General features: G+C 38.3%; 1 protein-coding gene and 1 pseudogene across 1 annotated transcript; one reads left to right on the top strand and one right to left on the bottom strand.

Moving 5' to 3' along the window:
* Nucleotides 1-2,719: 2,719 nt before the first annotated feature.
* On the top strand, nt 2,720-4,869 carry LOC136175636 (olfactory receptor 4C12-like; annotated as a pseudogene).
* A 3,640-nt stretch (nt 4,870-8,509) lies between these two features.
* LOC136174616 (olfactory receptor 4C46-like) lies at nt 8,510-9,439 on the bottom strand. The gene has a single exon (XM_065944788.1). The coding sequence runs from the start codon at nt 9,437-9,439 to the stop codon at nt 8,510-8,512; it is 930 nt and encodes a 309-aa protein (XP_065800860.1).
* Between the last annotated feature and the right edge of the window lie 6,743 nt (nt 9,440-16,182).

Genomic DNA, 16,182 nt, shown 5'->3' with positions numbered 1-16,182 from the left:
GAGTTGGTTATTGTGTTGTGTGGGATAAAAGGAGCTGATATAAATTGTAAAAGAGATCTGTTTTAAAACTAACGGCTTCAAAGTTTGCAAGAAACTGAAGTAATAAGTGAAATAATGAGGATGAATGGGTTAAGTTTGTGATTTTCTGTCTGATTTTGATCATGAGATCCAACCTTTGGTACAGACCATTGGGAAAGTATAAAAATATACCAGTTGGTTCTTGGTTCTCCCAGGTGCCATCTTCTCCAGAGAAGAGTTGGCAATTAGAAGTGCACACAGTATTTCTTCTCAAGTGTTCTTGTCCCTGGAAGGATTCTCTGATACCCTGGGCTATCCAGAAGGGAGCCCACTATGGGGACTTGGAACTCTAAAGATAGCTTCTCAACAAAGAGTTTGTGAGATTATCTGGAAGAGTTCCCTGGTGCAGAGAATCTGGGGCTTCCCTGGTGGCTCAGATGGTAAGGCATCTGCCTGCGATGCAGGAGTCCTGGGTTCCATCCCTGGGTCTGGAAGATCCCAGGGAGAAGGGAATGGCAACCCACTCCAGGACTCTTGCCTGGAAAATTCCATGGACAGAGGAGCCTGGTAGGCTACAGTCCATGGGACCACAAAGAGTTGGACAAGACTGAACAACTTCACTGGAAGAGTTACCTTGCCCACTTGTAACATAGGTAATTCATTTTACCCTTCACTGCCTATTTGCTTTTAAAATACATAAATATAAAGAGAATAATGAAATCTTAGTTACTGTAAAATGAAAAGATTAATAATGACAATACTTAGTTGTATGTGTGCGTGCTAAGTCATTTCAGTTATGACTGACTCTTGGACTGTTGCCCACCAGGCCCTTATGTCCATGGGATTCTCCAGACAAGCATCCTGGAGTGGGTTGCCATGCCCTTCTCCAGGGGATCTTCCCAACCCAGGGATCAAACCCACATCTCTTATGTCTTCTGCATTGGCACGCAGGTTCTTTACCACTAGTGCCATCTGGGAAGCCCACTTAGTTATATATATTACCTTAAAGTTGACTTGACTAATACATGGATTCCTTATCAAGGAAATGGAAATAGACTTTGCATTACAGTGATCTGGTTGATGACTGAGACTAGGCTTATTATTTGTTAGCATTAATGGCATATGTTAAAACTGGTGATCAATAATTTTTAGATGGTAGACTAAAGACAGCATCTAGGATGACTAAAAGTGGTCCATGGGGCAGCTGGGGCAGACTCACCCCCTGTCCTATCCTCTAAATCTGTTAGAGTCAGCAAGGCCCTCATTCTGTGTTCATTTCATGAACTGATAGCAGTAACTTTATGAGCACATTAAAGTGATCTCCTCAAATATTAATATATTCAGATCATATATTTTTGGGGTCCCACAATATACCAGTACACAACTTCCTATATTTCTTTTCCCATACATATACCATTCAATTAAAAAGTTCATATGGCTAACAAACACATGAAAAGATGCTCAACATCACTCATTATTAGAGAAATGCAAATCAAAACCACAATGAGGTACCATTACACGCCAGTCAGGATGGCTGCTATCCAAAAGTCTACAAGCAATAAATGCTGGAGAGGGTGTGGAGAAAAGGGAACCCTCTTACACTGTTGGTGGGAATGCAAACTAGTACAGCCGCTATGGAAAACAGTGTGGAGATTTTTTAAAAAACTGAAAATAGAACTGCCATATGACCCAGCAATACCACTTCTGGGCATACACACCGAGGAAACCAGATCTGAAAGAGACACGTGCACCCCAATGTTCATTGCAGCACTGTTTATAATAGCCAGGACATGGAGGCAACCTAGATGCCCATCAGCAGATGAATGGATAAGGAAGCTGTGGTACATATACACCATGGAATATTACTCAGCCGTTAAAAAGAATTCATTTGAATCAGTTCTAACGAGATGCACGAACCTGGAGCCCATTATACAGAGTGAAGTAAGCCAGAAAGATAAAGAACATTACAGCATACTAACACATATATACGGAAGTTAGAAAGATGGTAACGATAACCCTATATTCAAAACAGAAAAAGAGACACAGAAGTACAGAACAGACTTTTGAACTCTGTGGGAGAAGGTGAGGGTGGGATGTTTCGAAAGAACAGCAGGTATATTATCTATGGTGAAACAGATCACCAGCCCAGGTGGGATGTATGAGTCAAGTGCTTGGGCCTGGTGCACTGGGAGGACCCAGAGGAGTCGGGTGGAGAGGGAGGTGGGATGGGGGACCTGGATGGGGAATACGTGTAACTCTATGGCTGATTCATGTCAATGTATGACAAAACCCACTGAAATGTTGTGAAGTAATTAGCCTCCAACTAATTAAAAAAATTAAAAAAAAAATAAAAGGTAGGATTTCCAGGAAAAAAAAAATTCATTGTTTCAACCTAAGGCCTCCAAGAAAAAAACATGTACGTTATATGTATTTTCTGATTAAAATTAGTAATGTAAGCTCCAGAATTTTGGAAAATATTAAAAAATGTAAAAAAAAATCTAAGAGAGTCAACTAAGAGAAATTTTGATGCATGGGTTCCTAGACAGTTTGGGGAAAAGAAGGAATCATTTGTGATATTGTCAGAGTACTGTTAAAAGGTAGCATTTTGCAGTAATTCTTTCTTTTATATTCCCTTTTCCTTTTTTTCTTTCTTAAAAGTAAAGTGTTCCTTGCCAGTGTTTACATTACCCGCACCACATAGATGGAGCATGAAAGGAATGTGACTGTGTTCATTCTAGTAGGTCTTACACAGGACCCCCAAATGCAAAAGGTAGTGTTTGTGGTGTTCTTGATCTTGTACATGGTAACCCTCTCAGGCAACCTGCTCATTGTGGTCACCATCACCACCAGCCAGGCTCTGAACTCCCCCATGTACTTCTTCCTGACCCACCTTTCCTTGATAGACACAATTTACTCTTCTTCTTCGGCTCCTAAGTTGATTGTGGACTCCCTTCATGAGCTCAAGACAATCTCCTTTCATGGCTGTATGGCTCAGGTCTATGCGGAACACGTTTTTGGTGCTGCTGAGATCATCCTGCTGACGGAGATGGCCTATGACCGCCACGTGGCCATCTGCAGGCCTCTGCACTACACGGCCATCGTGAGCCGCAGGCTGTGCCTGCTCCTGCTGGGGTGGCCTGGACCGGAGGGTGTCTCCATGCAAGCGTTCAGATCCTCTTTACAGCCCGGCTGCCCTTCTGTGGCCCCAGTGTCATAGACCACCTCATGTGTGACCTGTACCCTTTTTTGCAGCTTGTCTGCGTGGACACCCACATCCTTGGTCTCTTTGTTGCTGCCAACAGTGGATCCACCTGCCTGTTAAGCCTCCTTCTCCTGTTGGTCTCCTATGTGGTCATCTTGCACTCCCTGAGGGCTCACAGTTTGGAGGGGAGACGCAGAGCCCTTTCTGCATGTGGCTCTCACATCACGGTGGTTGTGTTATTCTTCGTGCCCTGCGTGTTTGTGTATCTTCGCCCAGCCACCACTCTGCCCATTGATAAAGCTGTTGCTGTCTTTTACACTATGGTGGCCCCTATGTTAAATCCTTTAATCTATACCCTCAGAAATGCTGAGGTTAAACGTGCTATGAAGAAACTCTGGGAGAAAAAAGTGACTTCATGTATTCCCCATCCCTATCCCCTCTCCCACCTCCCTCTCCACACGACCCCTCTGGGTCTTCCCAGTAAATCCATGGCTGATTCATGTCAATGTATGGCAAAACCCACTACAATATTGTAAAGTAATTAGCCTCCAACTAATAAAAATAAATAGAAAGAAATAAGAAAAAAGTGACTTCAGATAATAGTTAAACATAATCATTAAACGTTACGGATAGAAGTAATAGAAGTACTCTAGTCCAAGCCTCTTGATGATATATCAAATTTAACAAAGGAATGAATAACACTTGCTGATTGCCACTTAAGCACAAGAACTAAAGCTTGGGTTGGAATCCAGACTTACTGTCTCCCATCTCACTCTCCTTATCACAACTTAATGCACCTTAATCAATAAATACTTATCTATTCACAGGAAATCTGGAAATATCTTCAGAAGGTGAAAAGTACAAATTGAGAGTTTTGAATTGGTCTTATTATGTAGCATGGAGATGTGTTGGTTACTACTGATTATTAAAACATGCCTAATGATACTCCTTTACTTTGGACTCTGGCCTCAATATAGAATTTTTTGTGTGAATGTTCTTGTTTATTAAATCTTGGTTGTACAGTAAAAGAAATACTAATTATGACATGCTTATAAGACTAGCATTGTATTACGTATTTTCCATATTGTATTAGGTGGGGTCCAGTCAGGGAACGGAACAGAGTGATTTTAACTGAAAAAGTTCACATGCAATCAATAATTATGTCAGGGTTCTAACTAAAAAGGGTAATGAGCTCTCCAAAAAAAGCCCTTTGACTGAGAAATGAGCACCCAAAGAAGGAATTCATTTTGAATGTGGACTTCCTTCCCAGGCCGGGATTTCAATCTTTTGGAGAGAGTGTAGATTTTGCCCATGGATGAGGGATGGCATGTTTGACCAAACTTCAAGTTAGTGGTAGAACTGAGATACATACTGAGTTATTACTTTGTCCACATACTTTTTACTCATTAAACGCAACTCTAGGGTGTCTTTCCAGGCAGTTTGGACAGAAATGAGGTAATGAAACTGGTGATATTTATTAAAAAAAAAACTTCACATGGTTTCCCATTGAGCCTGATCCGATGGTCCCAGAGATGATCATTCGTTCATCAGCTGTAACAGTGATCTCTACTCACATTGCACTTCATTGCTTATGCCACTTTTACTTTTTTCTCTTGAAGTTCTGGTTCTTATATCACAAGACAGTTTGAATTCTCATTAAAACAGTTAAAATACTGTTCTTTTATCAGTTCTAATTCCTCTTCCTTTGCATCCATGTACCCATGTTCCTAGATCAGCCTGTTGCCACCACAGACTCATTCCCATATGTTTTTGTGTTTTTCTGTTGCTAATCACTGCTGTCAGCAGTTGTAGTTATGCCAAACTACACTCACATTTATAATTTTTATGAACAGTTTTGATTTGTGAAAATAATAATTGAAAACATTGGTATCTTTATGTTAAGTTACCAACAGCATATTATATAATAATTACATCATATAATTTGGCCTCTAATTTTTAAAATAAAAGCTTTTTCATATGTGAGGAAACCTATATAACACTTTATTTTATTCATATTTAAACATTAAACTGGGCACACACATTTCTACAGATCCTCACAGTTTTTTATTAAAATTAGTTTTAATCAGAGTATAGTTGCTCTACAATGTTGCGTTAGTTTCTTGATGTACAGCAAAGTGAGTCAGTCATGCACATACGCATGTCCCCTCTTGTTAGGATTTCCTGTCCATTTAGGTCACCACTGAATAGAGTTCTCTGTGCTATACTGCGGGTTCTTATTATTTGTTTCATGCATAGTAGAGTGTATATGTCAGTCCCAATCTCCCAGTTCTTTCCACTCCCCCTTCTCCACTTGGTAACCGTGTTTGTTCTCTATTATGTGTGACTCTATTTTTGCTTTGCAAATAAGTTCATCTGTACCGTTTTTTTAGATTACACATGTAAGTGATATTATTTAATGTTTGTTTTTCTCTTTCTGACTTACTTCACTCTGTGTGAGAGTCTCTAGGTCCGTCCACATCTCCGTGAATGGCACGGTTTCATTTCTTAGGGCTGATTATATTCCATTGTATATATGTACCACATATTCTTTATCCAGTCTCTGTTGATGGGCATCTAGGTTGCTTCTATGCCCTGGCTGTTGTAAACAGTGCTGTAATGAACATTGGGGTGCGTTCGTCCCTTCAAATTGTGCTTTGCTCTGGATATGTTCCTAGGAGTTGGATCACTGAATCATATTAGTTTTTTAAGGAACCTCGTACAGTTTTCCATAGTGGCTGTACAAATTTCTATTCCCTACACATTTCATGGTACCTTGTCCTTCCACTATTTTATAATTTATAACACCTTGTTGTAATTTTTTACTTCCTCTTGGGAATTTTTCAATGGATCTTAAGCTTTTTGAAGACAGAATCCAGGTCTCTCTCTGTCTCTCTCTCTCTCTCTCTCTCTTTTTTTTACCATTGCAACCCCAGCAATTATGAACATCTGATATAGTGTGCTCAAAATGCTTTTAGTGAATTAAGACAAAAAATAGTAAAAGGAGTGCATTTATCTTGAAATTGCTTTGTATGTAGTGAGCCATGCATTTTTAAAAACAGCTTTTAACAATGAAATGTTACTGAAAAGTAAATAGATTAACTGTAGAATATAGCTTAAAGAGCTCCTATTAATAAGATAGAAAATCTTGCTGAGAGCAGGGAGAATATTAAGATAAGCTATTAGTTCATATGCTGAGAAATGTAGTTTAAATTTCTTTCTCATCCTCAGTTTAAACAGGAATAAAAGCAAATTGTAGTCCCCCCTGAGGTCAAGCCAGACTTTTCCTTGAAGTTCAATCAACTTAAAGGAGAAAGGAATTCCCTAGCCTCTAGTACTACTTCTTTCATTTTAATGAAGTTAATTGTTCTCCTTTATATGTTCACCCACACATTCAGTATTTACCATGCATATGGTACTGTGCTATCTCGTAGAAACTATTGCTATATAGCAGGCATGCACTTTACAGTACTTTACAGAGTGTGACTGTATATGGGAAAGACAGAAATGCTTTTTTGACATCAGAATGTCCTTTTATCTGAGTCTTTACTCTTTCTGATGTGTGACCGGCAGAGCCTGGGTTATATGAGCAATGCCAAAGGGTGCCGAAGGCTGCAAGGGAATTTGGAAATGGTGTAACATTCATTATCCACCCCTTGGAGGGAGACAGGGCCAGTGCGTTTATAGTGTTAAATAGTTACATACTATAATATTACATGTACCATGTGACTGTAAATTGTGATATATAAAAACAACCATAGTTATTAATGAAAAATTATTAGATTTTTAGTGATAATGATCCAACACATACTCTGTTAAGCAGAGGTTCTGGCTCAGTAAATGGTTAGCAGTATAATTATCTAAACATTGTGTCATCATTGCCTGGAAGTTCATTGAAGTTCAGTGCCTGACCTGGGAAATTAGTCAATCTTGGTTACTGGCTTTCCAATACATCTGCTTTGATGCTTTTCTCTTTAGGACACTTTTTGATACTTTCCTTTTTCTGCTTCCCAGGTGGTGCCAGTGATAAAGAATCTGCCTGCCAGTGCAGGAGAGTTAAGAGACATAATTTCAATCCCCTAGTTGGGAAGATTCCCCTTTAGTAGGAATGGCAAGTCACTCCACTCTTCTTGTCTGGGAATCACAAGGACAGAGAGGGGCCTACAGTCCATGGGGTCACAAAGAATTGGACAGGATTGAGCATGCGTGTATGCAACATATCTTTATGCATACCTTCTTGGGTTATTTTAGAAATTATTTGTTATTGTTCAGTCACCCAGTTGTGTCCGACTATTTGTGATGCCATGGACTGCAGCACGCCATGCCTCCTGTCCCTCGTCATCTCCCAGAGTTTGCCCAAGTTCATGTTTATTGCATCAATGATGCCATCCAGCCATCTCATCCTCTGATGCCCTCTTCTCCTTCTGCCCTCAATCTTTCCCAGCACCAGGGACTTTTCCAATGAGTTGTCTGGAACTTCAGCTTCAGCATCAGTCCTTCCAGTGAATATTCAGGGTTGATCTCCCTTAAGATTGTCCAGTTTGATCTCCCTGCTGTCCAAGGGACACACAATTTGAAGAAATTCTGCCTTCTTTATGGTCCAGCTGTAAGAATAGTACGTGACCACTGGGAAGACCATAGCCTTGACTATCCAGAGCTTTGTTGGCAAATCATTGCCTTCCTGCCAAGAAGCATGATTTCATGTCTGCAGTCACCGTCTGCAGTGATTTTGGAGCCCACTAAGAGGAAATCTGTTACTATTTCCACCTTTTCCCCTTATACTTGCCATGCAGTAATGGGGCCGGGTGCTATCATCTTAGTTTTTTTTAATATTTAGTTTTAAGCTGGCTCTTTCACTCTCTTTCTTCATCAAGGGGCTATTTATCTCTTCCTCATCAAGAGGCTATTTAGCTTCTCTTTGCTTTCTGTCACTAGAGTGGTATCATCCGTATATCTGAGGTTGTGATGAATTATAGAAATTATTACTTGATGGCAATAAATTCCATTATTTCTTTAATTTGTTATTAGAAGAAAAACCTTTGAATTTATGTAACTGGTTGAAGCTAGTAAAACTAAACCCGAATCTGGTAGAATTTCAAGCATATGGAAAGAGTAGTTATGGGTCATTTTTCTCTCTTTTCTTGCACTCATTTCTGATCTACTCAACGCAGAATCTGTGATTTGTAGCAGTTAATTTTTTTTCTTTATCCCATAAGTATTCCTTGCTGAGATCATCCATGATGTCCTTCTGACCATTGCCTCTATTGAATCAATGTTGTGTTCCAAGCAGATTTATTTATCACGTAAAATTTCTTTCCTACTACACAATTTCCTAATGGCATTTTTCATCTGGGCATTTCTCAAAGTATAGATTAAGGGATTTAACATGGGTGTGATGATAGTGTAGAATAAAGCAACTGCTTTATCAATGGCTAAAGTAGCGGCAGGTCTCATGTACACAAATACACAAGGCACAAAGAATAAGATGACCACTGTGATGTGGGAGACACAGGTGGACAGAGCCTTGCGCCTCGCCTCTAAGCTATATGTCCTTAGGGAACGCAAGATGACCACGTAGGAGACCATCAAAAGGAGGAAGTTTAATAGGCAGATGAAGCCACTGTTGGCAGCGACAAAGAGCCCTAGGGTGTGGGTATCCGTGCAGGCAAGATTGAGCAAAGGGTTCAGGTCACACATAAAGTGGTCTATGACGTTAGGGCCACAGAAGGGCAAGCGGGAGATGAAGAGGATCTGTATGGTTGCGTGAAGAAAGCCTCCCACCCACACCACCCCCACTAGAAGTCCACACACTCGCCGATTCATGATGGTTGTATAGTGCAAGGGCTTGCAGATGGCCACGAAACGATCATAGGCCATCACAGTAAGAAGGATGCCCTCAGCTCCTCCAAAGAAATGTTCCCCAAAAATTTGGGTCATGCATCCATTGAATAGGATAGTTTTACTTTCATGGAGTGAATCTACGATCAACTTGGGAGTATTGACGGAAGAATAAGAGGCATCAATAAAGGAGAGATAAGCTAGGAAAAAGTACATGGGGGATTCCAGTAACGAACTGGTAGTAATGGTGACCACGATGAGCATATTTCCTACCACAGTGATGATATAGATGACCAAAAAAGCAGCAAATATGACTTTCTGCATCTTTGGATTCGGTGTGAGCCCCAGTAGAACAAACTCTGTCACATTGTTCCTGTTCTCCATGTGTTTCCTGTGATGGGTAATTGCATTACCTGAAGAGAAAACATATTTTATTAATGCACCCTTGGGTTTATGAAACTTCTCATTCTAATATATAATAATTTTAGAAAATTCTATCAAGTATTGAATTCTTTTGATTCGTGTGTGTGTGCTTGTATTGAAAAGATTGTGAGTTCTTCATGATTAATCTCATTGCTTCCCAGGTGAAGTCCTTATTAAGATTGTAGAAATGAATAAATTTTGTAAACATACAGGCAGGAGACCTGCTGTGTACACTTTCTCATTCCAGGTTACTAAGAGTTTGACACAGGACATCACATACATAATAGCAATAAATCCTGAAAAGGAGGTAGAAGTTTGGTGTAAAATCTATAAGTGAAAAGCTATAAAATTTTCATTTTAGTCTTTTGGAAATGGGGAATCATGAAAACTGAGACTATGGGTGAATTGGTGAACAGGAATATGAAGCGGAATCTTGGATGTTATTCTAGTAAAGATCTTTGTTTGTCTTGGATGAAATGGCCTGTAATTAAGTAAGGGGGTGGAAGGCAGACACAAGAACCCAAGTTGTATTAATAGACTGCTGATAATGATTGCGTAAGGAGCAACAGAACATTGGTGATGGGAATCTAAGGAATGGATACCAGAGGAACTTAGAAGTAGTCGTAATGCATGCTTCCTAAGTCCAGTAACTTTACAACAGCTAATAATGCATACTTTAAAATAATTGATTTCTGTATGCCCAAGATAGTAGCCATTGTTTTGTACGTATCCCTTTTCATGTGATAACAACCTGTGTGCTTGGTAAAATATCATCCACTTTGCAGCTGAGGATGCAATCTCAGAAACTAGTGCTAGTAGTTGTAATAACAAGGATAATATTAACTAAAACCTATCCAACACTTGGTGCGTGCTAAATGATTTTGCAAACGTTTGCTATTTTAACCCTTAGTGCAAACTTAAAGGTGGTTACTGCTATCATTCTATACCTATTTTTATACATTAGGAAATAAAAGCATAAAAAGTTAAGGATTCTCCTTAGGACCAAGCGTTAATAAAGGGGAGGACCAAGGTTAGATCAGATTACACTTGTTAATTTTTTTCTCTCTCCAAATTCTTAACCCATGCTCTGTTTCACTATGTTAAAATAAACAATGTTGAACTAGTAATCTTTTTTCTGAGATGACTGTAATGATTATAATCACATTAATACTACTAATACACTAATATTTCAGAGGCAGGTTTATATGCAGCAGTTTAATCAGTTCACACACACACACACACACACACACACACACACACACACACCATAATAACATACTGGGACCCCCAAATGTTAAGAAAAATGTGGTGCTTCTTTCATTGAACAGCCCTTTTATCTTGGCCTCTCTCTTAGCCCCAAATATTTCCTCCTTTATCTCCTTACAAAATATGAACTCACAGACACTTCTGAAAAATATCTAAAGTGATTATCCCAGTGGTTAAGTGATTTTGTTTGAGAATTAGAAAAACCAGATTAGTTCCTGGTTCTTCTCTCTTCCCTTCCCTAATCTGGGTACATTACCTTAACACATTATATTCTGTTTCTTCATCTGTGACCTGAGAATGAGATCCAGCTCACAGGCTGTTATAGGAATTATTTGAGTTGACATATATGGCATCCTCATTATGGTGTTTGGAATACACATAGCTCTTCTATTAATTTTATCGCTGTGTGTACAACTAGGAGGTAGAAAGTATTGACAGCTTGAGTAATAATATGACTTAACTATGCAGTGATCTCAGGAAGAATCATTACCAATTTTACCCTCAAGGAATCCCCCCAAACTCATATTATTCATAATAGTTGATCCCTGGAGAGGTTCTCTATGCTTGTGTTGGAACTAACAGCTGATGATTTATGTCATTTAATATTCATGAATGTCTTCCATGTGTGTAAAATGTAGTCTAATTTGTTCTCATTTATGATCAGTCTTCCTTATTAAAGGAGATATCTAAGGCAAAAAGTTTGGTGCCTAGTATTAGGGAGCTGGGTCCTACAATTTGCTTGATTTCTATTAGTCTCAAATTTTTCAACCATCAAGTTAGGTTAAGGATAACTATAGCAAATGAAGAAACAGACAAAGGATTAATCTCAAAAATATACAAGCAACTCCTGAAGCTCAATTCCAGAAAAATAAACGACCCAATCAAAAAATGGTCCAAAGAACTAAAGAGACATTTCTCCAAAGAAGACATACAGATGGCTAACAAACACATGAAAAGATGCTCAACATCACTCATTATTAGAGAAATGCAAATCAAAACCACAATGAGGTACCGTTACACGCCAGTCAGGATGGCTGCTATCCAAAAGTCTACAAGCAATAAATGCTGGAGAGGGTGTGGAGAAAAGGGAACCCTCTTACACTGTTGGTGGGAATGCAAACTAGTACAGCCACTATGGAGAACAGTGTGGAGATTTCTTAAAAAACTGGAAGTAGAACTGCCATATGACCCAGCAATACCACTTCTGGGCATACACACCGAGGAAACCAGATCTGAAAGAGACACGTGCACCCCAGTGTTCATCGCAGCACTGTTTATAATAGCCAGGACATGGAAGCAACCTAGATGCCCATCCGCAGATGAATGGATAAGGAAGCTGTGGTACATATACACCATGGAATATTACTCAGCCGTTAAAAAGAATTCATTTGAATCAGTTCTAATGAGATGGACGAAACTGGAGCCCATTATACAGAGTGAAGTAAGCCAGAAAGATAAAGAACATTACAGCATACTAACACATATATACGGAATTTAGAAAGATGGTAACGATAACCCTATATGCAAAACAGAAAAAGAGACACAGAAGTACAGAACAGACTTTTGAACTCCGTGGGAGAAGGTGAGGGTGGGATGTTTCGAAAGAACAGCATGTATATTATCTATGGTGAAACAGATCACTAGCCCAGGTGAGATGCATGAGACACGGGCCTGGTGCACTGGGAGGACCCAGAGGAGTCGGGTGGAGAGGGAGGTGGGAGGGGGGACAGGGATGGGGAATACGTGTAACTCAATGGCTGATTCGTGTCAATGTATGACAAAACCCACTGAAATGTTGTGAAGTAATTGGCCTCCAACTAATAAAATAAAATTTAAAAAAAAAAAAAAAAAGGATAACTATAAACCATCTCTTCAATAATTGGGATAAGGATGAAATACTTTATTGCTGTATCTGAAAAGTGCTGAGAAATAATGAGTACAATACATGGTAAGTAAGAATCTTTAATAAGCAGCAGCACTGTTTAAAAACTTACCTTAGTTTCTGAGATGGTCTTAATGACATTTTGGGGTGTTTAGAAACAATCTTATTTCCAGACTGACTGCTTCTTGTAATAAGTAATTCTCAGTATAAAATATCTGTAACATCTGAGATGTCATATATAGGGAGATCTTATTCAGGTAATTCACTATTAAATGAACAACTGTATACATTGAACGTGTTCAATTTTTTTTTTGTATGTCAGGTATACATCAATAAAATTGCTAAAAAAGGAAGTGATCTTATAAGACTAAACCTTTACATCTATCCTTAAACTTCAAAATTTCTTCACATAAATTCTGTTAAAATATGTTTTCTAGTTTTTACTTTAGAGTGGGTTCTCTTGAAATGCTATGGAGGAGTGACCTTAAATGAAGGACTCTGGTTCTTCAGGGCGAGGCAGAGTGCAGAGGTCAAATGGTAGTCTATCCATGATGAAGCTTGCCGTAGAGAGGTGAATGACAACAGAAATAATTTTTGCCTTCTCCCTGCTACATGTATTTAAAGAGGTTTCCATAAGGTTCAGGGAGCTTGTCTCATAGCTGCTATTTTCTCTCCCAGGAATTAATTATCTCTTTTGAGGAAAAGGCTTTGTCTTACAAGCCGATTTTCTGGTGAGACATGTTTGAGAATTATGCATTCTTGAATGGGGAAATTATTTCCTACACTTGGAACCTAAGCATGTGGGAATCCCCTTTCCCTATCTGGACTGTTAGAAAAATTGAATGTGATGTGAATATCAAGGTGGCAAATCTCCAGTATGTGGAAATGTGATGTAGTTTCCCCATTGACTTGTATCACAAAAAGAGCTTCTATTTTCCTATCGATATTAAAACTTTTCTGGAAAACCTCTATTGAATGCTTGAAAGGTAGATTAGCAAGGGCATAAAATTAATGGTGGGCATTTATCTATTTCTGGGTCAGAAACTCAGATCACAATTACCTCTGGGATTCATGAGTGGTCATTATGAAGTACTAGGAAGCATTAAAAATGTGGCGAAATATCTGAAACATAAGAAATTACCCAGCAAGGGAAGGGGGCGTGGGATGAATTGGGAGGTTGGGATTGACATTACTGGTGTGTGTGCGTGTGTGTGTATGCACCCCATTATATCCGACTCTTTGCAGCATCATAAACGGCAGCCTGCCAGTCCCCTCTGTCCATGGAATTTTCCAGGCAAGAATAATGGTGTGGGGTGCCATTTCCTACTCCAGGGGATCTTCCCAGCCCAAGGATCAAATCTGTGTTTTGCACCTCCTGCATTGGCAGGCAGGTCCTTTACCACTAGGCCCACATAACTAGCACGAAACCCGCTATACAGCTTGGGGGGCCCTACTCCGTGCTCTGTGATGACCCCAATAGGGAAGAAACCCGAAAAGAGGGGTGTATGTATGCGTATATCTGGTTCACTTTGTTGTAAAGACAGTACAGCGCAGGAAAGCAGCTATTTGTTGTTATCCAGCTGCCAGGAAGTGTCTGACTCTTTGTGACCCCATGGGCTGCAGCATGCCAGCCCTCCCATCTCTCAGAAAATAAGACATCATTTTCAGAAAATAATGTAATAATAAATAATAAATGTATTTATTAATAAATACATAATAAATTTATTTTCAAAAAATAAATAAGAAAATAAGACGGTGTTTCTGTATCCCCATTATTTGGTAGCGTTGCTTTCTTTTTAGCCCTTATATGAGGACATGTAGACACCAGTTAGTATAGTTTTAATTTTTATCTCCATGATCATTAATGGAGGGAATCATTAATTCCCTTCTTTATTAGCTTTTTGTATTAATATATCTTATTTTGTGAAGTTTCTTTTCAAGTTCTTTATAAATGCTAAAAATAGGAGCTCTGGGCTTTTTTATTGCTGAGTTGTAATTGTTCTTTATATACTGTAGACGCAGATCTTTAGTCACCTATATATAACATATATGCAAAATTTTCTCCAAATCTGTGGCTTGCATTTTCACTTTTAAGAATGGTATCATCTGATGAGTCAAAATTTTAAAATTTTGACTAAGTTTAACTTTTCATTTATCTTATGATTCAGGCTTATTGTGTCATACCTAAGAGACATTAGTTCACCCCAAGGTCACATTAGAATTTTTATTATTTTCATTACCTTTGATGCATTGACCTCTCATTCATTATGTGTTAATTTTTGTGTATGGTGTGAAGTAAGGGTGAGGTTTATTTTATTCCTTCTAGGTGTCCAAATGATTCAACATAGTTTGTTGAAACTATGTTCAACATAGGTTGTTGAAAAGTGCTTGTCTTCCCTATTGAATTACTTTGATATCTATTAAAATTTATATATTTGGTCCTATATCTGTACATTCTCTTGTATTTTACAGGTCTGCATGTTTATTCTTGTGCTAGTGCAATACACTCTTAATTTCTGTAGCTTTATATAAGTTTTGATATTAAGTAATTACTTCAATTCATTTTTTGCAAGTGATTTTTTTTACTAGATTCTTTTAAATTTCTACATCTTTATACATATTTTATAATAATCTTGTCAGTTTCTCCAAAAATTCTGTTGAAATTTTGATTGGAATTTCATGAAATTTTTAGCATAGGTATGGTAAAAATAATGTTTCTAATCGATGATATATCTCAATGATTTGTGCATTTAATTTCTCTCAACAATGTTTTTTTCAGCATTCATAAACAGGTGTTGAATATTTCAAAAGTTAATTCTCATATTTCATTTTTAAAAACAGCTTGGATATTGTATTGTAGATGACATGATAAAGGCAGAAATCAGCAAGCTGTCTTCCAAAGTGGTTGCTGCATTTCCAGTAGCAGTATATGAGTTGCTGTTGCTTCACATCTTCAGGAAACAGGTAATAGTTATAATAACAATGATAATATTCGCTAAAACTGAACACGTAGTGTATTTAGTCTTTGTGCAGACAGTTGGTATTTAATCCTCAGCAAATCTACTACTGGTTACTGCGATTATTTTTATACTTATTTTATACATTAGGAAATAGAAGCATGGAGAAGTTAAGAATTCTGTCCAAGACCAAGCAGCTAATAAAGAGCAAGGCCAAGTTAGGTCTCAGGTTATTCTTATTTAAATATTTTCCCCCAAATTCTTAACCTAAACCCAACATTGTTATGTTATGATAAATAATGTTGAACTAGTAATCTCCTTTTGAAATGATCATAATAATTCTACTTAATACCACTTCAGAGACAAGCTTTATTGAAAAAATTTCATCAGCTCACACACACACACACACACACACACACACACACACGTTTACACACACAGACACAATAACATTGAGGTCCCAAGTGGTAAGTAAAATTGGCCTGGTACTTTTAGATGTTCAATGAACACTGTTAAAAAAAGAATTGAGGTTCTGATTATAGCTTCAAGATTATCCACGTCACATAGATAAATTCTAACCCTTCTCATCCTCTGATCAC

Source organism: Muntiacus reevesi, chromosome 9 (genome assembly GCF_963930625.1).
Source record: "Muntiacus reevesi chromosome 9, mMunRee1.1, whole genome shotgun sequence".
NCBI lineage: Eukaryota > Metazoa > Chordata > Mammalia > Artiodactyla > Cervidae > Muntiacus > Muntiacus reevesi.
Note: the sequence above shows the minus strand (reverse complement) of the source record. Positions and strands in the feature narration are given on the sequence as shown.

Bases quoted from the DNA above. Each gene is read 5' to 3' on its own strand.
- LOC136174616 (XM_065944788.1), bottom strand. From the start codon at position 9,439: ATGGAGAACAGGAACAATGTGACAGAGTTTGTTCTACTGGGGCTCACA.